Source organism: Pseudophryne corroboree (genome assembly GCF_028390025.1).
Source record: "Pseudophryne corroboree isolate aPseCor3 chromosome 3 unlocalized genomic scaffold, aPseCor3.hap2 SUPER_3_unloc_30, whole genome shotgun sequence".
Classification (NCBI taxonomy): domain Eukaryota; kingdom Metazoa; phylum Chordata; class Amphibia; order Anura; family Myobatrachidae; genus Pseudophryne; species Pseudophryne corroboree.
Window position 1 is genome coordinate 683813 of NW_026967520.1, and position 26937 is coordinate 710749.

At 47.6% G+C, this 26937-nt stretch overlaps 2 protein-coding genes across 2 annotated transcripts in view; one reads left to right on the forward strand and one right to left on the reverse strand.

Moving 5' to 3' along the window:
* LOC134984032 (gastrula zinc finger protein XlCGF17.1-like) overlaps positions 1-1495 on the forward strand; it is a gene marked incomplete at both ends in the record, with an annotated part of 49583 nt that extends 48088 nt beyond the window's left edge. Inside the window, one exon of the mRNA XM_063949676.1 lies at positions 1002-1495. Coding sequence (XP_063805746.1) covers positions 1002-1495 — 494 coding nt within the window. The remainder of the gene's footprint in view (positions 1-1001) is intronic.
* LOC134984027 (zinc finger protein 850-like) overlaps positions 1-26937 on the reverse strand; it is a 586502-nt gene that overhangs the window by 149487 nt on the left and 410078 nt on the right. The gene's annotated exons all lie outside the window — the stretch shown is intronic.

Here is a 26937-nt window from a genome sequence, read left to right on the forward strand (position 1 = left end):
GAGCATCCATGTCACCTCTAGTAATCTCACATGAGTGTCCGTGTCACCTCTAGTAATTGCACTTGAACGTCCATGTCACCTCTAGTAATCCCCCACGAGCGTCCATGTCACCTCTAGTAATCCCACATGAGCATCCATGTCACCTCTAGTAATCCCAAATGAGCGTCCATGTCACCTCTAGTAATCCCAAATGAGCGTCCATGTCACCCCTAGTAATCCCAAATGAGCGTCCATGTCACCTCTAGTAATACCACATGAGCGTCCATATCACCTCTAGTAATCCCACATGAGCGTCCATGTCACCTCTAGTAATCCCACATGAGCATCCATGTCACTTCTAGTAATCCCACATGAGCGTCCATGTCACCTCTAGTAATCCCAAATGAGCGTCCATGTCACCTCTAGTAATCCTACTTGAGCGTCCGTGTCACCTCTAGTAATCCCACTTGAGCCTTCAGTGTTGATCAAGCTCCAGTCTAAGCATCCTATCTTTTTTGTTTCTGTAATAAACATAAAAGCAATGATTACAGGTAAAAGAAAATGTCAGTTATAGAATTATATATTGTATCCTGTAACATCCTGGGTCTTGTCTGCTCATTTTATATATTAATGTATTTTATTTCCAGCAGATGGACCCACAAGCAGGAATATCTCAGAAGTACATCTAATGTTATCCCTGGATTGTGAAATAACAGATGACAGTAGACAGGATTCTCTAGGAGATAACCCCATTACCCCAATTATACATCCAGCTCTGTCAGCTGATCCCCCTGATCCTGGGAAATGTTCTTCTGATCACTGTGATATTGGTGCATCTATTACAGCTCTGAGAGTAGATAAAGAGTTTCCCTGTTCTACAGATGCCAAATGTTTTACACAGAACACAAACCTTATTACTCATCAGTCAGCTAAGGCAGGTGAGAGGCCATTTCCATGTTCTGAGTGTGGGAAATGTTTTGCACGGAAATCGCATCTTGTTATACATCAGAGAAGTCACACAGGTGAGAAGCCATTTTCTTGCTCTGAGTGTGGGAAATGTTTTTTATCTAAATCACAACTTGTTAAACATCAGAGAAGTCACACAGGTGAGAAGCCATATTCCTGTTCTGAGTGTGGGAAATGTTTTGCACAGAAATCACATCTTATTAGACATCAGAGAAGTCACACAGGTGAGAAGCCGTATTCCTGTTCTCAGTGTATGAAATGTTGTGCACGGAAATCAAATCTTGTTACACATCAGAAAAGTCACACAGGTGAGAAGCCGTTTTCCTGTTCTGAGTGTGGGAAATGTTTTACATCGAAATCATATCTTGTTACACATCAGAGAAGTCACACAGGTGAGAAGCCGTATTCCTGTTCTGAGTGTGGGAAATGTTTTACATCGAAATCATATCTTGTTACACATCAGAGAAGTCACACAGGTGAGAAGCCGCATTCCTGTTCTGAGTGTGGGAAATGTTTTGCACGGAAATCCGTTCTTGTTAAACATCAGCGTTTTCACAGGTGAGAAGCCATTTTCATGCCGTGAGAGAAATAAATCCGCTCTTGTTGAACACATTAGACATTACCCAAGTACGGAACCATTGAAATCTTCTGGAGTATAATTATCACTGTCATGCAATGTTCCTCAAGGGTCAATCCCATCTCCTATGCTTCATGCAATATACAGTCTGGTCCATATATATTGGGACATCGACACAATTCTCATATTTTGGGCTCTATACACCATCACAATGGATTTGAAATTAAACAAACAAGATGTGCTTTAACTGCAGACTTTCCGCTTTAATTTGAGGGTATTTACATACAAATCAGGTGAACAGTGTAGGAATTCAAATGGTTTTTATATGTGCCTCCCACTTTTTAAGGGACCAAAAGTAATGGTACAGACTAAACCTAAATCAAACTTTTACTTTTTAATACTTTGTTGCAAATCCTTTTGTCATTTACAGCCTGAAGTCTGGAACGCATAGACATCACCAGACGCTGGGTTTCATCCCTGGTGATGCTCTGCCAGACCTCGACTGCAAATGTCTTCAGTTTCTGCTTGTTCTTGGGGCATTTTCCCTTCAGTTTTGTCTTCATCAAGTGAAATGCATGCTCAATCGGATTCAGGTCAGGTGATTGACTTGGCCATTGCATAACATTCCACTTATTTGCCTTAAAAAATGCTTTGGTTGCTTTCGCAGTATGCGTCGAGTCATTGTCCATCTGCACTGTGAAACGCCTTCCAATGAGTTCTGAAGCATTTGCCTGAATATGAGCAGATAATATTGCCCGAAACACTTCATAATTCATCCTGCTGCTTTTGTCAGCAGTCACATTATCAATAAATACAAGGGAACCAGTTCCATTGGCATCCATACATGCCCACACCATGACACTACCACCACCATGCTTCACTGATGAGCTGGTATGTTTTGGATCATGAGCAGTTCCTTTCCTTCTCCATACTCTTTTCTTCCCATCACTCTGGTACAAGTTGATCTTTGTCTCATCTGTTCATAGGATGTTGTTCCAGAACTGTAAAGGCTTTTTCTCTGACGTCCTAAGTGAATGCTGGGACTCCGTAAGGACCATGGGGCGGCTCCGCAGGAGACTGGGCACAACTAAAGAAAGCTTTAGGACTACCTGGTGTGCCCGGCCGAGCTGGATGCACACTAGGGGCTCTCCTGAGCTCCTAGAAAAAGAGAGTTTATTTTAGGTTTCTTATTTTCAGTGAGATCTGCTGGCAACAGACTCACTGCTACGAGGGACTAAGGGGAGAAGAAGCGAACCTACCTGCTTGCAGCTAGCTTGGGCTTCTTAGGCTACTGGACACCATTAGCTCCAGAGGGATCGAACACAGGCCCAGCCTCGGTCGTCCGGTCATAGAGACTATATATGTGTAAAATCCCCTGCCAGATATACCTACAAAAAAGCGTGAGAAGTCTGCAGAAAAAGGGGCGGGGCTATCTTCCCTCAGCACACTGGCACAATTTTCCCTCACAGCTCCGCTTGAAGGATCGCTCCCAGGCTCTCCCCTGCAGTTTCCAGACTACATAGGGTCAAAAAGAGAGGGGGGGCACTAAATTTAGGCGCAATATTGTGTATACAACCAGCTATTGGGAAAATCTCTCAGTTACAGAGCGAATCCCTGTGTATATATAGCGCTCTGGTGTGTGCTGGCGTACTCTCTCTCTCTGTCTCCCCAAAGGGCTTTGTGGGGTCCTGTCCTCAGTCAGAGCATTCCCTGTGTGTGTGCGCGGTGTGTCGGTACGGCTGTGTCGACATGTTTGAGGAGGCTTATGTGGAGGTGGAGCAGATGCCGATAAATGTGATGTCACCCCCTGCGGGGCCGACACCTGAATGGATGGACTTATGGAAGGAAGTACGTGAAAGTGTCAACTCCTTACATAAAAGGTTTGACGACATAGCAGATGTGGGACAGCCGCCTTCTCAGCTCGTGCCTGCCCAGCTGTCTCAAAAGCCATCAGGGGCTCTAAAACGCCCGCTACCTCAGATGGCAGACACAGATGTCGACACGGATACTGAATCCAGTGTCGACGACGATGAGACTAATGTAACTTCCAATAGGGCCACACATTACATGATTGAGGCAATGAAAAATGTGTTGCACATTGCTGATATTACCCCAGGTACCACAAAAAAGGGTATTATGTTTGGGAAGAAAAAACTGCCAGTGGTTTTTCCCCCTTCTGATGAATTAAATGAAGTGTGTGAAGAAGCGTGGGCTTCCCCCGATAAGAAACTAGTAATTTCTAAAAGGTTACTAATGGCGTACCCTTTCCCGCCAGAGGATAGGTCACGTTTGGAAACATCCCCTAGGGTGGATAAAGCGTTCACACGCCTGTCAAAGAAGGTGGCACTACCGTCTCCGGATACGGCCGCCCTAAAGGAGCCTGCTGATAGGAAGCAGGAGGCTATCCTGAAGTCTGTATATACACACTCCGGTATTATACTGAGACCAGCTATTGCTTCAGCATGGATGTTCAGTGCTGCAGCTGCGTGGTCAGATTCCCTGTCGGAAAATATAGATACCCTTGACAGGGACACTGTATTGCTAACCATAGAGCATATAAAAGACGCAGTCTTATACATGAGAGATGCACATAAGGATATTTGCCGGCTGGCATCTAAAATAAGTGCAAAGTTTATTTCTGCCAGGAGAGGGTTATGGACTCGGCAGTGGACAGGGTTTGCAGATTCTAAAAGGCACATGGAAGTTTTGCCTTATAAAGGTGAGGAGTTGTTTGGGGATGGTCTCTCGGACCTCGTTTCCACAGCGACAGCTGGGAAGTCAGCTTTTTTACCCCATGTTCCCTCACAGCCAAAGAAAGCACCGTATTATCAGGTACAGTCCTTTCGGCCCCAAAAAGGCAAGCGGGTTAAAGGCGCGTCCTTTCTGTCCAGAGGCAGAGGTAGAGGGAAAAAGCTGCAGCATACAGCCAGTTCCAAGGAACAAAAGTCCTCCCCCGCTTCCTCCAAGTCCACCGCATGACGCTGGGGCTCCACAGGCGGAGCCAGGTACGGTGGGGGCCCGTCTCAAGGACTTCAGCAATCAGTGGGCTTGCTCACGGGTGGATCCCTGGATTCTTCAAGTGGTGTCTCAGGGGTACAAGCTGGAATTCGAGACGTCTTCCCCTCGCAGTTTCCTCAAATCTGCCTTGCCAACAACTCCCTCAGACAGGGAGGCTGTGCTAGAGTCAATTCACAAGCTGTATTCCTAGCAGGTGATGGTCAAGGTGCCCCTCCTTCAACAAGGTCGGGGTTACTATTCCACAATGTTTGTGGTACCGAAACCGGATGGTTCGGTGAGACCCATTTTAAATGTGAAATCCTTGAACACTTATATAAAAGATTCAAGTTCAAGATGGAATCGCTCAGGGCGGTTATTTCAAGCCTGGACGAGGGGGATTACATGGTATCACTGGACATCAAGGATGCTTACCTGCATGTCCCCATTTACCATCCTCACCAGGAGTACCTCAGATTTGTGGTACAGGATTGTCATTACCAATTCCAGACGTTGCCCTTCGGTCTGTCCACGGCACCGAGGGTATTTACCAAGGTAATGGCCGAAATGATGATACTCCTTCGAAAAAAGGGAGTTTTAATTATCCCGTACTTGGACTATCTCCTGATAAAGGGGAGGTCCATGTCGGGGTAGCACTATCTCGGGAGGTGCTACAACAGCACGGTTGGATTCTAAATATTCCAAAGTCACAGCTGGTCCCTACGACACGTCTACTGTTCCTGGGGATGGTTCTGGACACAAAGTCAAGTCAAGGAGCTGTCATCTCTAGTCAGAGGCCTCCTAAAACCAAAACAGGTGTCGGTGCACCACTGCATGCGAGTCCTGGGAAAAATGGTAGCTTCCTACGAAGCAATTCCATTCGGCAGGTTCCATGCAAGGACTTTTCAGTGGGACCTGTTGGACAAGTGGTCCGGATCGCATCTTCAGATGCATCGGCTAATAACCCTGTCTCCATGGACTAGGGTGTCTCTGCTATGGTGGCTGCAGAGTGCTCATCTTCAAGAGGGCCGCAGATTCGGCATACAAGACTGGGTCCTGGTGACCACGGATGCCAGCCTTCGAGGCTAGGGGGCAGTCACACAGGGAAGAAACTTCCAGGGACTATGGTCAAGCCAGGAGACTTCCCTACACATAAATATTCTGGAACTGAGGGCCATTTACAAAGCCATAAGTCAGGCAAGACCCCTGCTTCAAAACCAGCCGGTACTGATTCAGTCAGACAACATCACGGCAGTCGCCCATGTAAACCGACAGGGTGGCACGAGAAGCAGGATGGCGATGGCAGAAGCCACAAGGATTCTCCGATGGGTGGAAAATCACATGTTAGCACTGTCAGCAGTGTTCATTCCGGGAGTGGACAACTGGGTAGCAGACTTCCTCAGCAGGCACGACCTCCACCCGAGAGAGTGGGAACTTCATCCAGAAGTCTTCCAGCTGATTGTAAACCGTTGGGAACGGCCACAGGTGGACATGATGGCGTCCCGCCTAAACAAAAAGCTAGAAAGATATTGCGCCAGGTCGAGAGACCCTCAGGCAATAGCTGTGGATGCTCTAGTGACACCGTGGGTGTATTAGTCGGTTTATGTGTTCCCTCCTCTTCCTCTCATACCCAAGGTACTGAGGATAATAAGAAAAAGAGGAGTAAGAACTATACTCATTGTTCCGGATTGGCCAAGAAGAGCTTGGTACCCGGAACTTCAAGAACTGATCTCAGAGGACCCATGGCCTCTGCCGCTCAGACAGGACCTGCTGCAGCAGGGGCCCTGTCTGTTCCAAGACTTACCGCAGCTGCGTTTGACGGCATGGCGGTTGAACACCGGATCCTAAAAGAAAAGGGCATTCTGGAGGAAGTCATCCCTACGCTGATTAAAGCTAGGAAAGAAGTGACCGCAAACCATTATCACCGCATATGGCGAAAATATGTTGCGTGGTGTGAGGCCAGGAAGGCCCCAACGGAGGAATATCAGCTGGGCCATTTTCTGCACTTCCTACAGTCAGGGGTGACTATGGGCCTAAAATTGGGTTCCATTAAGGTCCATATATCGGCTCTGTCGATTTTCTTCCAGAAATAATTGGCTTCACTGCCTGAAGTTCAGACGTTTGTTAAGGGAGTGCTGCATATTTAGCCCCCTTTTGTGCCTCCAGTGGCACCTTGGGATCACAACGTGGTGTTGGATTTCCTAAAGTCACATTGGTTTGAGCCACTTAAAACCGTGGATTTGAAATATCTCACGTGGAAAGTGGTCATGCTGTTGGCCTTGGCTTCGGCCAGGCGTGTATCAGAATTGGCGGCTTTGTCATGTAAAAGCCCTTATCTGATTTTCCATATGGATAGGGCAGAATTGAGGACTCGTCCCCAGTCTCTCCCTAAGGTGGTATCAGCTTTTCATTTGAACCAACCTATTGTAGTGCCTGCGGCTACTAAGGACTTGGAGGATTCCAAGTGTTGGATGTAGTCAGGGCCCTGAAAATTTATGTTTCCAGGACAGCTAGTGTCAGGAAAACTGACTCGCTATTTATCCTGTATGCACCCAACAAGCTTGGCGCTCCTGCTTCAAAGCAGACTATTGCTCGCTGGATCTGTAGCACGATTCAGCTTGCACATTCTGTGGCTGGACTGCCGCATCCAAAATCAGTGAAGGCCCATTCCACGAGGAAGGTGGGCTCTTCTTGGGCGGCTGCCCGAGGGGTCTCGGCTTTACAACTTTGCCGAGCAGCTACTTAGTCGGGTTCAAACAAATTTGCAAAATTCTACAAGTTTGATACCCTGGCTGAGGAGGACCTAGAGTTCGCTCATTCGGTGCTGCAGAGTCATCCGCACTCTCCCGCCCGTTTGGGAGCTTTGGTATAATCCCCATGGTCCTTACGAAGTCCCAGCATCCACTTAGGACGTCAGAGAAAAAAAGATTTTACTCACCGGTAAATCTATTTCTCGTAGTCCGTAGTGGATGCTGGGCGCCCAACCCAAGCGCGGATTGTCTGCAATACTTGTATATAGTTATTGTTTAACTAAAGGGTTATTGTTGAGCCATCTGTTGAGAGGCTGTTATATTTCATACTGTTAACTGGGTATAGTATCATGAGTTATACGGTGTGATTGGTGTGGCTGGTATGAGTCTTACCCGGGATTCAAAATCCTTCCTTATTGTGTCAGCTCTTCCGGGCAAAGTATCCTAACTGAGGTCTGGAGGAGGGTCATAGAGGGAGGAGCCAGTGCACACCAGGTAGTCCTAAAGCTTTCTTCAGTTGTGCCCAGTCTCCTGCGGAGCCGCTATTCCCCATGGTCCTTACGGAGTCCCAACATCCACTACGGACTACGAGAAATAGATTTACCGGTGAGTAAAATCTTATTTTCTCTAACGTCCTAGTGGATGCTGGGGACTCCGTAAGGACCATGGGGAATAGACGGGCTCCGCAGGAGACAGGGCACTCTAAGAAAGAATTAGGCCTACTGGTGTGCACTGGCTCCTCCCTCTATGCCCCTCCTCCAGACCTCAGTTAGAATCTGTGCACGGACAGAGCAGGGTGCATTTTAGTGAGCTCTCCTGAGTTTGCTAATAAGAAAGTATTTTGTTAGGTTTTTAATTTTCAGAGAGCTTTTGCTGGCAACAGACTCTCTGCTACGTGGGACACAGGAACCTAACCTTGGTCGTCCATTCCCGGAGCCGCGCCGCCGCCCCCCTTGCAGAGCCAGAAGACAGAAGCCGGCGGATGAAGCAAGATGACGTCAAAGTCGGCGACAGAAGACTCCTGTCTTCACATGAGGTAGCGCACAGCACTGCAGCTGTGCGCCATTGCTCCCACATTACACCCACAGACTCCGGTCACTGTAGGGTGCAGGGCGCAGGGGGGGGCGCCCTGGGCAGCAATTGAGTGCCTCCTGGCAAAATAGGGCATATATACAGCTGGGCACTGTATATATAAATGAGCCCCCGCCAGTATTTACACAAAATCGCAGGACAGAAGCCCGCCGCTGAGGGGGCGGGGCTTCTTACTCAGCACTAACCAGCGCCATTTTCTCTCCACAGATCCGCTGAGAGAAGCTCCCCAGGCTCTCCCCTGCACGGTAGAAGAGGGTAAAAAGAGAGGGGGGGCACATAAATTTGGTGCAAAAACAGTATACAGCAGCTACTGGGTTAACACTAAGTTACTGTGTGATTCCTGGGTTATATAGCGCTGGGGTGTGTGCTGGCATACTCTCTCTGTCTCTCCAAAGGGCCTTATGGGGGAACTGTCTTCAAATAGAGCACCCCCTGTGTGTGTGGTTTGTCGGCACGTGTGTCGACATGTCTGAGGTAAAAGGCTCCCATAAGGAGGAGATGGAGCAAATATGTGTGTGAGAGGGTGTCTCCGTCGACAACGCCGACACCTGTTTGGATATGTGTAATTAAGTGCTAAGGTGAATTTATTGCACAAAAGATTAGAGAACAGACAGGAAATCTACCCATGTCTGTCCCTATGGAGCAGAAACCTTCAGAGTCTCACAATGCTCACTATCCAGAATAATAGACACAGATGTCGACACGGAGTGTGACTCCAGTGTCGACTACGATAATGCAAAGTTACAGCCAAAATGGCAGAAAAGTATTCAATATATGATTATTGTAATTAAAGATGATTTGCATATCACTGATGACTCATCTGTCCCTGACACAAGGGTACACATGTTTAAGGGGAAGAAAGCTGAGGTAAATTTTCCTCCTCATGAGGAAAAAGAGCGGGAATCTCCAGACAAGAAGCTGCAGCTTCCCACAAAGAATTCTCAGGCAGTATCATTTCCCCACTAGGGCCAGGATATGATGGGAATCTTCCCCTAGGGTGTCACGTTTGCCCAAAAGGTAACCCTGACGTAACAGCTATTCTCAGGGATCCTGCAGATAGCGTACACATTCTGGTAAACTACTCAGAACGGCGGTTGGGTCGGCATGGGTTTATAGCGCTGTGGCGTTGTGGATTAATTGAGACCTTAGTATGTAGATATATGTATTTTTATATATATATATATATATATATATGGAGATATGTTAATTTTTCAATGTGCAGATGTATTTTTACTATTTGTGCTGCTCAAGATCAATTATACGGCTGTGCTATAAATTGTATGGGACACCGTTGTTAGCCACACCCCCTGACGAAGTCTTGTGACAAAACGCGTTGGGCGTGGCCAGCAGGACGAGGTACTTGGATCCAGCGTTTGAATTGTCGGCGCATGTGGTCCGTGAATTGAGTCCGTGCAGCTAGAAGGATTTAGCGGCTGTTGGTATCCGGAGAGCGACGGGGTTCATCGGTGTGGGTATCCGGAGTCTACACTGATGGTCGACTTCGAGCTGGTTATTTTATACTTTGAATGTACGTGAGTGATTATGATGCCAGTAAACTACTTGTGATTTTATACTCTCCATTGCGCCCTCCATTATTCTCTTTTCCGCATGTGCTGAGGAGTACGGGTTTACTCCTGAAGGAGGATTGCTGCAGTAATACATATGGACTGACATATACTTCAAAGACTTTTTTTGTTGGATTGCGCGACTACTTTCTGTTTAAATATAAATATATATATATATATATATATATATATATATAACATGCCAAAAGAGACATGAGTATACTGGGTCCTAGAGTCAAAGCTATGTCGATTTCTACTTGACGTGTCCTGTAGAATATGCAATGGACAGAGGATGCCGACATAAGAGGCATGTAGAATGCTGAGGATTGTGTGGAGAAGGGTTCTCGGACCTGGTCTCCACAGCTATAGCTGGTAATTCTGATGTTTTGCCTTATATTCCTGCACAGCCTAGGAAAGCAAGTCATTATCAAATGCAGCCTTCCGAACAAAGAAACAAGAAAGTCTGAGGTGCGTCCTTTCTTGCCAGAAGCGGGGGCAGAGGAAAGAAGCTGCACAACACAGCTAGGTCCCAGGAACAGAAGTCCTCCCCGGCCTCTACAAAAATCCACCTGATGTCGCTGGAGCTCCACAGGCGGAGCTAGGCCCGGTGGGGGCACACTTTCGTAAGTTCAGCCACAAGTGGGTTCCAAGGACGTGCGAGATCCCCGGGCAATAGATATTGTGTCTCCGGGATACAAGCTGGACATTGAGAAGATGCCCCCTCACTGACGGCTTCCCCCTGCGAGAGGGAAACAGGGTTAACTGCAATTCACAAGTAGTATCTTCAACAGGTGGTGGTCAAGGTTCCCTTCCTTCAACAAGGAGGGTGTTATTATTCGACCATGTTGTAGTCACGAAACCGGAAGGTTCGGTCAGACCCATATTGAATTTAAAATCCCTGAACATATACCTGCAAAGGTTCAAGCTCAAGATGGAATCGCTCAGAGCGGTCATCGCAAGCCCGGAAGGGGGGGGATTTTATGGGGTCTCTGGACATAAAGGATGCATACCTTCGTGTCCCCATTTATCTACCTCATCAGGCGTACCTCAATTGCGGTACGGAATTGTCATTACCAATTTCTGACGTGGCCGGTTGGTCTCTCCAAGGCCCCGAGAATTTTCACCAAGGTAATGGCGGAAATGATGGTGCTCCTGCGGACGCAAGGTGTCACTATTATCACGTTCTTGGTCGATCTCCTCATAAGAGCGAGATTGAGAGAGCAGTTGCTGAATAGCGTATCACTTTCTCTGGAAGTGTAACGGCAACACGGCTGGATTCTATGTATTCCAGAGTCGCAGTTGGTTCCTACAGCTCATCTGCCTCTTCTAGGCATGATCCTAGACACAGACCAGAAAAGGGTTTATCTCCCGATAGAGAGAACTCAGGAGCTAGTGACACTGGTCAGGAATCTATTGAAACCAAAACTGGTGTCAGTGCATCACTGCACTCGAGTCCTGGGAAGGATGGTGGCATCATACGAGGCCATTCCCTTAGGCAGGTTCCAAGCGAGGACCTTCCAATGGGACTTACTGGACGAGTGGTCTGGATCACATCGGTTAATTACCCTATCCCCCAGTGCCAGGGTGTCTCTCCTGTGGTGGCTGCAGAGTGCTCATCTTCTTCTCGAAGGTCGCAGATTCGACATTCAGGACTGGGTCCGGGTGACCACGGATGCAAGCCTCTGAGGGTGGGGAGCAGTCACAAAAGGAAAACAATTTCCAAGGGCGGAGGTCAAGTCAGGAAACTTGCCTTAACGTAAATATCCTGGAATTAAGGGCCATATGCAATGCCTTAAGTCAAGCGGAGAACTTGCTTCGCGAAAAAACTGTGCTGATTCAGTCAGACAACATCACAGCAGTGGCTCATGTAAACCGCCAAGGTGGCACAGGGAGCATAGTGGTGATGGCGGAGGCCACCAGAATTCTTCGCTGGGCGGAGAATCACGTAAGAGCACAGTGTTCATTCCGGGAGTAGACGACTGGGAAGCAGACTTCCTCAGCTGGCACGACCTCCACCCGGGAGAGTGGGGATTTCATCAAGAAGTCTTCACACAGATTGCAAGGCAGTGGGAACTGCCACAGGTGGGCATGATGGCATCCCGCCTCAACATAACGCTGCAGAGATATTGTGCCAGGTCAAGAGACTCTCAGGCGATAGCTGTAGACGCACTAGTGACACCGTGGGTGTTCCAGTCGGTTTATGTGTTTCCTCCTCTTCCTCTCATACCCAATGTGCAGAGAATCGTAAGGAAAAGAGGAGTGAGAACAATACTTATTGCTCTGGATTGGCCAAGAAGGATTTGGTATCCGGAACTGCAAGAAATGCTCACAGAGGACCCATGGCCTCTACCTCTCAGACAGGATCTGCTGCAACAGGGGCCCTGTCTGTTCGAGGACTTACCGCGGCTGCGTTTGACAGCATGGCGGTTGAACGCCGGATCCTAGCAGAAAAAAGGGATTCCGGATGAGGTTATTTTTACGCTAATAAAGGTTAGGAAGGACGTGACGGCTAAACATTATCACCGTATAGGGCGAAAATATGTTGCTTGGTGTGAGGCCAGGAATGCTCCTACAGAGGAATTCCAGCTTGGCCGTTTCCTTCACTTTCTACAGTTGTGAGTGACTTTGGGCCTAAAATTGGAGTCCATGAAGGTCCAGATTTCGGCCCTATCTATTTTCTTTTAGAAAGAACTGGCTTCTCTTCCTGAAGTTCAGACTTTTGTAAAGGGAGTGCTGCATATTCAACCCGTTTGTGCCTCCAGTGGCACCTTGGGATCTTAATGTGGTGTTGAGTTTCCTGAAATCACACTGGTTTGAGCCACTTAAAACCGTGGAGTTAAAATTTCTCACGTGGAAGGTGGTTATGCTGTTAGCCTTGGCTTCAGCTAGGCGTGTGTCAGAATTGGCGGCTTTATCACATAAAAGCCCCTGTCTGGTTTTCCATATGGACAGGGCAGAATTGCGGACTCGTCCGAAATTGCTGCCAAAAGTAGTGTCATCTTTTCATATGAACCAACCTATTGTGGTGCCTGTGACTACTCATGACTTGAAGGATTCCGAGTTATTAGATGTAGTCAGGGCTTTGAAGGTTTATGTAGCCAGAACGGCTAGAGTCAGGAAAACTGAGTCGCTGTTTATCCTGTATGCATCCAACAAGCTGGGTGCTCCTGCTTCAAAGCAAACTATTGCTCGCTGGATCGGTAACACGATTCAGCAGGCTCATTCTGTGGCTGGATTGCCGCGTCCAAAATCAGTAAAGGCCCATTCCACAAGGAAGGTGGGCTCTTCTTGGGCGGCTGCCCAAGTGGTCTCTGCATTACAGCTTTGCCGAGCAGCTACTTGGTCTGGTTTAAACACTTTTGCAAAGTTCTACAAGTTTGTTACCCTGGCTGAGGAGGACCTTGTGTTGCTCATTCGGTGCTGCAGAGTCATCCGCACTCTCCCGCCTGTTTGGGAGCTTTGGTATAATCCCCATGGTCCTTACGGAGTCCCCAGCATCCACTAGGACGTTAGAGAAAATAAGATTTTACTTACCAGTAAATCTATTTCTCGTAGTCCGTAGTGGATGCTGGGTGCCCGTCCCAAGTGCGGACTTCTTCTGCAATACTTGTATATAGTTATTGCTTATATAAGGGTTATTTTATGGTTGCATCAAGTTTATCTGGTGCTCTGTTTGTTCATACTGTTAACTGGGTAAGCTTATCACGAGTTATACGGTGTGATTGGTGTGGCTGGTATGAGTCTTACCCTGGATTCCAAAATCCTTTCCTAGTAATGTCAGCTCTTCCGGGCACAGTTTCCTTAACTGAGGTCTGGAGGAGGGGCATAGAGGAAGGAGCCAGTGCACACCAGTAGTCCTAATTCTTTCTTAGAGTGCCCTGTCTCCTGCGGAGCCCGTCTATTCCCCATGGTCTTTACGGAGTCCCCAGCATCCACTACGGACTACGAGAAATAGATTTACCGGTAAGTAAAATCTTATTTTTAGATGTTTGCAAACTCTAATCTGGTCTTCCTGTTTTTGTGGCTCACCAATGGTTTACATCTTGTGGTGAACCCTCTATATTCACTCTTGTGAAGTCTTCTCTTGATTGTTGACTTTGACACATAAAGGCCCTCATCCTGAGTTGTTTGCTCGCAAGCTGCTTTTAGCAGCATTGCACATGCTAAGCCGCCGCCTACTGGGAGTGAATCTTAGCTTCTTAAAATTGCGAACGAAAGATTCGCAATATTGCAAAAAGACTTCTCTGTGCAGTTTCTGAGTAGCTCGAGACTTACTCTGCCAGTGCGATCAGTTCAGTGCTTGTCGTTCCTGGTTTGACGTCACAAACACACCCAGCGTTCGCCCAGACACTCCTCCGTTTCTCCAGCCACTCCTGCTTTTTTCCCAGAAACGGTAGCGTTTTTTCACACACACCCATAAAACGTCCAGTTTCCGCCCAGAAACACCCACTTCCTGTCAATCACATTACGATCACCAGAACGAAGAAATAACCTCGTAATGCCGTGAGTAAAATACCTAACTGCATAGCAAATTTACTTGGCGCAGTCGCAGTGTGAACATTGCGCATGCGCAATAAGCGGAAAATCGCTGCAATGCAAAAAAAATTACAGAGCGAACAACTGGGAATGACCACCATAGACCTATCTTCTGGAGAGTGCTCTTGATCTGGGCAACTGTTGTGATGGGGTTTTTCTTCACCAGGGAAATAATTCTGTCATCCACCACAGTTGTTTTCCGTGGTCTTCCTGGTCCCTTTGGTGTTGCTGAGCACTCCGGTGTGTTCTTTCTTAAGAATGTTCCAAACAGTTGATTTGGCCACACCTAATGTTTTTGCTATCTCTCTGATGTGTTTGTTTTGATTGTTTCTCCTTCATCCACTAGGGGCCACTGGAGCGTAGTTACAATGGGGAAATAGTAGGTAGTAATGGGGAGCTGGCACTTTAAAAATTCTCACACTGTGGCTAGCTCCTCCCCTACTATATCCCCTCCAAGCCAGTCTTAGTTTAGTGCCCGAGGGAGCTGGTTCACTTGGGTTTAGCTGAAGAATTTTTTCTTTTTCTTTATTATTTTATTTTTCTTACACACACTCACAGACTGGCAGCTCTGCCACTGCCAGTCTGCACTGTGGGAGCTGCCGGCGGGGTCCCATCGCAGCTGCGTGCGGCTAGGGATGGGCCCCGGCTGAGGGAGACACTGAGCTCTCCTGAGTTGGCGGACACCGCTGCGTGCGGCGCGTGTCACGGCCACTCCATCCAGCAGAAGATTCCGGCAGCATGGCAGTGGTGAGTATCAAAAATGGTCGGACACCGCTGCGTGCGGCGTGTCGGGACCACTCCATCACAGAAGATTCCGGCCGGACACCGCTACAGCAGCGCTTGTCGGGGCCACTCCATCAGAAGGACAGCGGTGAGTACAATCTCCCCCCCCCCCCCCCCCTCCAGACTGATGTGTGATTTTACATAATATGGAGTGAGACTCTTAGATGTGATGGTCTTTACTGTGCACCCCTACACTGAAAAGCATCCACAGTAGCCCAGTGGATACGTAACCGGGCTAGGGTGAGAGAGGTCGTTGAACTTGGCTCCTTTATGTGGGGGGGCGGAGCTTCAGCCCGCTCGGTAAGCGGGCTCAGCGCTCTTCAATCCCCGGCTGCGGCAGACAGGCAGCGGGGCGATACATTTACACTGCCCGGCCGCACAAGCTTACAGACAGCCGGGTCATACATTTGAAATTTTAAACTGGCGCCGGAGCAGAGGGGCGGAGCTAACTCCCGCTCCGTCCGGCGGCCGGGGGGGGTTACACACCGCTCCTCGGCCGCAGCATATATTACACACTCCCCGGCAGCAGCAAACAGGCGGCCGGGGGTTACATTTACTACGACCGCAGCAAGGCGGCCGGGGGATACATTTGCGCGCCGAGGCAGGGGGGGCGGAGCTAACTCCCACTCTGTACGGCGGGCGCTCTCCGCTCCCCGCGCCGCTGCAGCACGCCGCTCCAGTGTGTGTGTGGGGTCTCACACTGAAGACTCATTCCTCCTGGCTGTGCAGGGAGGATTTCTGTGCAGGTAGGAGGGGGTGAGTAAAGGCTTATAACCCGCTGTACTCAGCGGGCTCCCAGGTCTCACTGTCGCTAGGCAACAGACCCTGGCTCTGGGGTTTTTAGCTTTCCAGACTTCATGTTGCTAAAATATAGATACATTCCTCCTGCAGTAGAGTCCTCTGCCCGGCATTTCCTACATGTAGATCAGGAAACCTGCTCTATTACAGGAGCTGGGACTCAGCTCATTAATAATTTAAAAATATACTGTGCAGTATTTATTTACCTACAAATACACAGTATTTATCTACCCTATTGGGTTCACATAGACGGTATTTATCTACCCGGTGGGTTTCACGGTGGTGTGTGTATAACCTTTTACCTGCTTAACTGATGATGAAATAATGAGGGAATAGCCCACTCCTGTCCTTGAAATAGCTTTTGAGTCGATTGTCCCATTACTTTTGGTCCCTTAAAAAGTGGGAGGCACATATAGAAACCGTTGTAATTCCTATACTGTTCACCTGATTTGGATGTAAATACCCTCAAATTAAAGCGAAAAGTCTGCAGTTAAAGCACATCTTGTTTGTTTCATTTCGAATCCATTGTGATGGTGTATAGAGCCCAAAATATGAGAATTGTGTTGGTGTCCCAATATTTATGGACCTGACTGTATATGCTACCACTGGGTGATATAATCAGACATCATGGCCTGGTCTACCACTGCTATGCAGATGACCTGCTTTTTACTCCATGTACTGAGAACCTAATACCAATCCTAAATGGTCTAGCTGAGCGCCAGGGGTGGATGATGCCAGTTGGCTGTGACTCCGTCTTTGTGAAACATAATAGAAGCTCACCAACAAAAGACAAGACTACAGCTTTACCAACCATCTGGATTTATGCTTTGGTGTTCAGAATTGAAAATACTGAATATGTGATGAATCTTTGTGTTGTCCTGGTATGTGGCTGACACAGACATCAGGTATCCGCCACATACAAATCCTCATTCTTCCATCTGTGGACCGGTTCCGGTATGAATGGTCGACCATGTTATGGTCGACAGTCATTAGGTCGACCACTATTGGTCGACATTGACATGGTCGACGTGGACACATGGTCGACACATGAAAATGGTCGACACATGAAAGGTCGACATTGACATGGTCGACGTGGACACATGGTCGACACATGAAAATGGTCGACACATGAAAGGTCGACATGGGTTTTTTAACTTTTTTTGGTGTCGTTTTTTGCGTAAAGTGACAGGGAACCCCAATTAGTGCATCGCGTCCCCTCGCATGGCTCGCTTCGCTCGCCATGCTTCGGGCATGGTGCCTTCGCTCCGCTACCGCTTCGCTCGGCACACTTTACCGTTCCAATCGTAGTCCATGTGGATCGTAAAGTATGGAAAAGTTCCCCAAAAGAAAAAAAACGTTAAAAAACTCATGTCGACCTTTTCATGTGTCGACCATTTTCATGTGTCGACCATGTGTCCACGTCGACCATGTCAATGTCGACCTTTCATGTGTCGACCATTTTCATGTGTCGACCATGTGTCCACGTCGACCATGTCAATGTCGACCAATAGTGGTCGACCTAATGATTGTCGACCATAACATGGTCGACCATGTGAACGGATACGCTGTGGACCATAGCCAGAATCAAGCACTTGATTCCCTCAGAAGTTCATAGACTACTGCAATGCCATCTACCTGGGTCACCCAGCAAAAGAATGACAGAGCTTGCAGCTAGTACAGAATGCAGCAGCCAAGCTGTTACCTAACCAGCCCGTTCCTGCCGCATAACACCCATTCTCTACTCCCTTCACTGGCTGCCTGTAAGATGACAAATCTATTTCATAGTTGGCTAACTGACCTTCCCAGCCCAACATTACATGGTCCAAGGTACTAGAAGCAGCTTCTGCCTCCTTACTGCCCTGCTTGCTTGCTACTACAGATAAAGGACTGTTACCAGTAGTACCAAAAATCTCCTGTAATTCATAAGGGTCAAACTTTTAGTTTTGCAGCCCTGACCATGGAACTCACTGCCTTGCACAGTCCAAGAGGCCTCCACTCTAGAGACCTTCACAAGCAGACTGATGACTGTTACGCTTTTCATTAATGTACTTACAGATGGGTCCTCTGTTATCTTGACTGTTTCTGCACCTAGACGGAGGTTTAGTCACACCTAGGCGATAGCTTAGGTTCCTGAGTTTAATCACAGACAGGCGCGTTGAGGCATGACTGGATACTCAGCATGCAATACACATCTCGACCACTGGGTGGCTAATGCTTCACTAATCCGGTACTTTAGTTTGAATAGCAGCGGATTGATCTACAGTACAAGCTCTGGCAAATGGTCAGTGACGACTGTAATGTTAATATACAGTCCTGTACTGCATAGTGTACACACAGATGGTTACCAATGGTCAGACGGACAGAATAAAAAAGAAAAATAGTTTATTCAGACGCAAACGAACATGTTAAAACACTTTTGTAAGCAGACGCAACTAATGAGAGAACACTTGTGTATGCAGACGCACCTAATGTGTGAAAGGAATAATGTAGCAAATTGACTTTACAGTATGTAAAGTGCACAAAATGAGCATCCAAGTCCCCTAATGGCATAAACAAACACCAATGGGAAGGAATCGCTCTTTGCAGTACTTTTACACATGAACTTGAGAATCTTCCATGCAGTGTTGTGGGCTAGCGATGAAGGCTCCCATCTGCCACGCTGAGAGTCCCGGGTTCGATTCCCAAAGTGTCAGGTTATTTTTGTGTTCCCGTGACATTAACTTTATTATTATTTCTCTATCGTCCTAGTGGATGCTGGGGTTCCTGAAAGGACCATGGGGGATAGCGGCTCCGCAGGAGACAGGGCACAAAAGTAAAGCTTTCCGATCAGGTGGTGTGCACTGGCTCCTCCCCCTATGACCCTCCTCCAGACTCCAGTTAGATTTTTGTGCCCGGCCGAGAAGGGTGCAATCTAGGTGGCTCTCCTAAAGAGCTGCTTAGAAAAAGTTTAGCTTAGGTTTTTTATTTTACAGTGAGTCCTGCTGGCAACAGGATCACTGCAACGAGGGACTGAGGGGAGAAGAAGTGAACTCACCTGCGTGCAGGATGGATTGGCTTCTTGGCTACTGGACATCAGCTCCAGAGGGACGATCACAGGTACAGCCTGGATGGTCACCGGAGCCGCGCCGCCGGCCCCCTTGCAGATGCTGAAGTAAGAAGAGGTCCAGAATCGGCGGCAGAAGACTCTTGCAGTCTTCTAAAGGTAGCGCACAGCACTGCAGCTGTGCGCCATTTTCCTCTCAGCACACTTCACACGCAGTCACTGAGGGTGCAGGGCGCTGGGGGGGGGCGCCCTGGGAGGCAAATGAAAACCTATATATTGGCTAAAAATACCTCACATATAGCCCCCAGAGGCTATATGGAGATATTTAACCCCTGCCATAATCCGTTGAAGAGCGGGAGACGAGCCCGCCGAGAAAGGGGCGGGGCCTATCTCCTCAGCACACAGCGCCATTTTCTCTCACAGAAAGGCTGGAGAGAAGGCTCCCAGGCTCTCCCCTGCACTGCACTACAGAAACAGGGTTAAAACAGAGAGGGGGGGCATTAATTGGCGATATTAATATATATATAAAGATGCTATAAGGGAGAAACACTTATATAAGGTTGTCCCTATATATATTATAGCGTTTTTGGTGTGTGCTGGCAAACTCTCCCTCTGTCTCTCCAAATGGCTAGTGGGGTCCTGTCCTCTGTCAGAGCATTCCCGGTGTGTGTGCTGTGTGTCGGTACGTGTGTGTCGACATGTATGAGGACGATGTGGGTGAGGAGGCGGAGCAATTGCCTGTAATGGGGATGTCACTCTCTAGGGAGTCGACACCGAAATGGGTGGCTTATTGAAAGAATTACGTGAGAAGGTCAACACGCTGCAAGGTCGGTTGACGACATGAGACGGCCGACAAACAATTAGTACCGGTCCAGGCGTCTCAGAAACACCGTCAGGGGCTTTTAAAAACGCCCATTTACCTCAGTCGGTCGACACAGACACGGACACTGAATCCAGTGTCGACGGTGAATAAACAAACGTATTTCTCATTAGGGCCACACGTTAAGGGCAATGAAGGAGGTGTTACATATTTCTGATACTACAAGTACCACAAAAAAGGGTATTATGTGGGAGTGAAAAAACTACCTGTAGTTTTTCCTGAATCAGATAAAATAAAATGAAGTGTGTGATGAAGCGTGGGGTTACCCCGATAGCAAATATTGGCGTTATACCCTTTCCCGCCAGAAGTTAGGGCGCGTTGGGAAACACCCCTTAGGGTGGATAAGGCGCTCACACGCTTATCAAGTGGCGTTACCGTCTCCAGATACGGCCGCCCTCAAGGAGCCAGCTGATAGGAAGCTGGAAAAATATCCTAAAAAGTATATACACACATACGGTGGTTATACTACGACCAGCGATCGCCATCAGCCTGGAGATGCAGTGCTGGGTTGGCTTGGTCGGATTCCCTGACTGAAAATATATTATTGATATAGAGCATTTAATAGGATGCATTCTATATATATGTACGCGAGATGCACAGAGGGATATTTGCACTCTGGCATCAAGATAAGTGCGTTGTCCATATCTCCCAGAAGATGTCATGGACACGACAGTGGTCAGGTGATACAGATCCCATACGGCACATGTAAGTATTGCCATATAAATGAAGGAGTTAGTTGGGGTCGGTCCATCGGACCTGGGGACCACGGCAACAGCTGGGAAATCCAACCTTTTTACCCCAAGTTACATCTCAGCAGAAAAAGACACCGTCTTTTCAGCCTCAATGCTTCCGTTTCCATGAGGCAAACGGGCAAAAGGCCAGTCATATCTGCCCAGACATAGAGGTAAGGGAAGTAGACTGCAGCGGGCAGCCCCTTCCCAGGAAAGGAAGCCCTCCACCAAGTCCTCAGCATGACGCTGGGGCCGTGCAAGCGGACTCAGGTGAGGTGGGGGGGTAGTCTCAAGAGTCTCAGCGCGCAGTGGGATCACTCGCAAGTTGACCCCTAGATCGTACAAGTAGTATCCCAGGGGTACAGATTGGAGAGTCGAGACATCTTTTCCTCGCAGGTTCCTGAAGTCTGCTTTACCAACGGCTTCCTCCGACAGGGAGGCAGTATTGGAAAAGATTCACAAGCTGTATTTCCAGCAGGTGATAATCAAAGTACCCCTCCTACAACAAGGAAAAGGGTATTAGTCTTACACACTATATTGTGGTACTGAAGCCAGACGGCTTGGTGAGACGTAGTCTAAATCTGAAATCTTTGAACACTTACATAAAAAGGTTCAAATCAAGATGGAGTCACTCAGAGCAGTGATAGCGAACCAAAAAGGGGACTATATGGTGTCCCTGGACATCAAGGATTACCTCCATGTCCAAATTTGTCCTTCTCAACAAGGATACCTCTGGTTCGTGGTACAGAACTGTCAATATCAGTTTCAGACGCTGCCGTTGAAGTATCCACGGCACCCCGGGCCTTTACCAGGGTAATGGCCGAAAAGATGATTCTTCAAAGAAAAAAGGCATCTTAATTATCCCTTACTTGGACGATATCCTGAAAAGGGCAAGTTCAAGAGAACAGTTGGACGTCGGAAGAGCACTATCTAAAGTAGTTCTACGACAGCACGAGTGGATTTTAAATATTCCAAATATCGCAGCCGTCTTCCGACGATACGTCTGCTGTTCCTAGGAATGATTCTGGGCATAGTCCAGAAAAAGGTTTTCTCCTGGAGGAGAAAGCCAGGGAGTTATCCGAACTAGTCAGAAACCTCCTAAAACCAGACCAGGTATCAGTGCATCAATGCACAGGAGTCCTGGGAAAAATGGTGGCTTCTTACGAAGCGATTCCATTCGGCAGATCTCACGCAAAAATATTTTTCAGGGGGATTTGCGGGACGAATGGTCCGGATCGCATCTTCAGATGCATCAGCGGATAATCCTGTCTCCAAGGACAAGGGTGTCTCTTCTGTGGGGGCTGCAGAGTGCTCATCTTCTAGAGGGCAGCACGTTCAGCATTCAGGACTGTGTTCTGGTGACCACGGATGCCAGCCTGAGAGGCTGGGGAGCAGTCACACAGGGAAGAAATTTCCAAGGAAGTGTGGTAAAGTCTGGAGACTTCTCTCCACATGAATATACTGGAGCTAAGGGCAATTTACAATGCTCTGAGCCTAGGAAGACCTCTGCTTCAAAGTCAACCGGTGCTGATCCAGTAGGACATCATCATACCAGTCGCCCACGTTAACAGACGGGGCGACACAAGAAGCAGGAGGGCAATGATAGCAAGGATTTTTCGCTGGGCGAAAAATCATGTGATAACACTGTCAGCAGTGTTCATTCCGGGAGTGGACAACTGGGAAGATTTCCTCAGCATGTATGAATTCCACCCGGAAAAGTGGGAACTTAATCTGGAAGTTTCCACATGATTGTAAACCGTTGGGAAAGACCAAAGGTGGTCATGATGGCGTCCCACATGTAGCGCCAGGTCAAGAGACACTCAGGCAATAGCTGGGACGCTCTGGTAACACCGTGGGTGTACCAGTCGGTGTATGTGTTCCATCCTCTGCCTTTCATACCCAGTGTATTGAGAATGATAGGAAGGAGAGGAGTAAGAACTATACTCGTGGCTCCGGTTTGGCCAAGAAGGACTTGGTACCCGGAACTTCAAGAGATACTAAGAAGGGTCTTGATTCAGCAAGAATCATGTCTGTTCCAAGATTTACCGCAGCTGCGTTGACGCCAGGGCGGGTGAACGCCGGATCCTAAGGGAAAAAGGCATTCCGGAAGAGGTCATCCCTACCCTGGTCAGAGCCAGGAAGGAGGTGACCGCACAACATTATCACCGCTTAGGTGAAAATATGTTCCATGGTGTGAGGCCAGGAAGGCTCCACGGAAGAATTTCAACTAGGTTAATTCCTACATTTCCTGCAAACAGGAGTGTCTATGGGTCTCAAATTGGGGTCCATTAAGGTTCAAATTTCGACTTGTCGATTTTCTTCCAGAAAAGAAATTGGCTTCAGTTCCTGAAGTCCAGAAGTTTGTTAAGGGAGTACTGCATATACAACCCCCCTTTGATGTCTCCAGTGGCACTGGGAGATCTCAACGTAGTTTTGGGATTCCTAAAATCACATTGTTTTAAAACAACTCAAATCTGTGGATTTGATATATCTCACATGGAAAGTGGCCATGCTGTTGGTCCTGGCCGCGGCCAGGCGAGTGTCAGATTTGACGGCTTTGACTCACATAGCCATATCTGATTGTCCATTCGGACAGAGCAAAGCTGCGGACTCGTCCCCAGTTTCTCCTTAAGGTGGTGTCAGCGTTTCACCTGAACCAGCTTATTGTGGTACCTGCGGCTACTAGGGACTTGGAGGACTCCAAGTTGCTGGATGTTGTCAGGGCCCTGAAAATATAGTTTCCAGGTCGGCTGGAGTCAGGAAATCTGACTTGCTGTTTATCCTGTATGCACCCAACAAGCTGGGTGCTCCTGCTTTTAAGCAGTCGATTGCTCGTTGGATTGGTAGCACAATTCAACTTGCACATTCTGTGGCAGGCCTGCCACAGCCTAAATCTGTTAAAGCCCATTCCACAAGGACGGTGGGCTCATCTTGGGCGGCTGCCCGAGGGGTCTCGGCATTACAACTCTGCCGAGCAGCTACGTGGTCGGGGGAGAACACGTTTGTAAAATTCTACAAATTTGATACCCTGGCAAAAGAGGACCTGGAGTTCTCTCATTCGGTGCTGCAGAGTCATCCGTACTCTCCCGCCCATTTGGGAGCTTTGGTATAATCCCCATGGTCCTTTCAGGAACCCCAGCATCCACTAGGACGATAGAGAAAATAAGAATTTACTTACCGATAATTCTATTTCTCGGAGTCCGTAGTGGATGCTGGGCGCCCATCCCAAGTGCGGATTATCTGCAATACTTGTACATAGTTATTGCTAACTAAATCGGGTTATTGTTATTGTGAGCCATCTTTTCAGAGGCTCCCCTGTTATCATACTGTTAACTGGGTTCAGATCACAGGTTGTACAGTGTGATTGGTGTGGCTGGTATGAGTCTTACCCGGGATTCAAAATTCCTCCCTTATTGTGTACGCTCGTCCGGGCACAGTATCTAACTGGAGTCTGGAGGAGGGTCATAGGGGGAGGAGCCAGTGCACACCACCTGATCGGAAAGCTTTACTTTTGTGCCCTGTCTCCTGCGGAGCCGCTATCCCCCATGGTCCTTTCAGGAACCCCAGCATCCACTACGGACTCCGAGAAATAGAATTATCGGTAAGTAAATTCTTATTTTTTTTTCTGTGTAATCCATTGTAAAACATTCAAAGAAAGGGTGCACACAGGTTTCACACAAATCGGGGTAAATCTGCAGGAGTGACTCATTCGCTATCTAAAATACACAGCGGTAATGACCACCTATAGACATACCAGTAAATATAAATTAGTGTATTCTGACGCAACTAACTGTTCGAGCAACAGTACTGTAGATCGTCGGCGTTAGAGAATCTGTGTTGTACATTATAAGCTGTTCGTTCTAATTAGTACTCTAATAGAAAAAACTGTACAGAGATACTAAGGACAGTGATTTGGCATCCAGGAACTTAGGGATGAGCTTGTATATCTCCCCATTATACTTAATACTACGGGATTTGGACACTCGCATATCCCTAACATCAATAGACCATACTGTACCTGTAACACGTTCGTTTGCATCTGTATATGCTGTACTATTTGCGTCTGTACTGTATATACTGTTATAGACTGTATGACATACTGTAGCGTAATGAGACGCACCAGTAAAGTAGTTCTTACGCTGTAGTTCAGTATTGTATTTTAATGGAGACCACACGCTTGGGCATTGGTGATTTAAAAAAGCGACATCTGGTGGATGATCTTAGGTATTACACTCAAAGGTAACGCAAAACGCTCTGTGTGCCTTCCTACGACTAGGCGCGCCTCCTTGCGCCCAGGTACGCTGCATATGCCTGATCGCGACTAACGCCTCAGTCAGCCAAGATAACGGAGAACCCGTCTGTATATTTAGTTCCTAAATAATACATCCCAAATGCTTAGGTCTTTTTTCTGCTGTTTATTTTGTATCTTGTGCTTTGTGTAAATGTGAATGTCTAATACCAGTTTGCACAATCTGTATTGCTGCACGACAATATGGCGGCCATTGGAACGTGTTTTCACTTCTAGTTTGCCTAACTTGTTGCTGACACTCATCTTGATAAGGAGTGTCCAGTGTTTTCTGATACAAGATCCTATCCATATATACCCTGTACATTATCATGTGCATTAGAGTCACCCGGGTTTCATCTGCGGTGGTTTGTTGTATGTAACATACAACATATATGGCGCGGATACTTCCCTGTATTTCATAATAAAAGCTTTTGTTTGCATCTAATTATTGCTGTATAGCTTTTATTTTTTATTCTGTTTTATATTCCCGTCGGAGTAATTACGCCATAATGTCTAATCTCGGAGTGGACCCCAGAAGATGTAAAGAAACCGTGTAAGTTTTCCATCATTCTGTTTTGTGTAAGCATACAGGTAAGTGATGGCACGGTGGTCACTGACCGTCACATTCAGGTGGTATAATGGAAGTGGACTATCGGCTTATTCTAGTCTACTGCAGAAATAAAAAAATCAGCCTGTATCCTGCTTATAAAAATTACAAAGCCCATAAATCAAGCTTGGTCGGACAAGACAGTGTCCACATTAATGGTGGCACATCATATGGGCCCTCATTCCGAGTTGTTCGCTCGTTATTTTTTTTTTTTGCAACGGAGCGATTAGTCGCTAATGCGCATGCGCAATGTTCGCAGTGCATCTGCGCCAAGTAAATTTGCTAATAAGTTTGGTATTTTACTCACGGCTTTATGAAGAAATTTCTTCGTTCTGGTGATCGGAGTGTGATTGACAGGAAGTGGGTGTTTCTGGGCGGAAACTGGACGTTTTATGTGTGTGTGCGAAAAAACGCTTGCATTTCTGGGAAAAACGCGGGAGTGTCTGAAGAAACGGGGGAGTGTCTGGGTGAACGCTGGGTGTGTTTGTGATGTCAAACCAGGAACGAAACTGACTGAACTGATCGCAGTGGCAGAGTAAGTCTCGAGCTACTCAGAAACTGCAAAGAAATTTCTATACGCAAATCTGCTAATCTTGCGTTCGCAATTCTGCTAAGCTAAAATACACTCCCAGAGGGTGGCGGCTTAGCGTGTGCAAAGCTGCTAAAAGCAGCTAGCGAGCGAACAACTCGGAATGAGGGCCATAGGCTGAAGACCCATGCTTCTGGTATATATGGCATAACTCACTCTTTGCCCACAAAAACCTTCCTTTCACCATTCACAATGTCCACCATTGCCCCTTCAGAAGGGACACAACTTTCCTTTGCTTGTTCCACCTCCTCCTCTACAGAGCCCAGGACCACCTTCATGTTTATCTGGAGGCCTGACATCTGGGAGGTTTGTGGCCTGAGATGACCACAGAACCACCAGGTAGTGGGCAAGAAGAATCCACAGACTCCCCAGGACCTGGAGAGTCCAAAGAGCCACCCTGCATGAGGTAAAGAAGGGTCTGGCTTACCTATTCCCTTCCTAAAAGCTGCTCTTTACCCAGTTTGGTACCTGTGGGTTCCCACTCCCTCCCACTCCAATTCCCTTGACAGTCCTTACCCTATACCTTATACTATATATATATATAGACAGGCTGTGAGGACCGGCACTCCCCCTCCTAGACTTAGTGCTTGGGTGCCATCTCAGATAAAACTGGATAGTAAACAACAAAGCAGGCGGCACTCCAAGTCTGTTTGAGATTCAAGTGTATTTCACACACAAGTGATCCGACGTTTCGGGGTCCAAGCGCCCAAAGGGGCGCTTGGACCCCGAAACGTCGGATCACTTGTGTGTGAAATACAC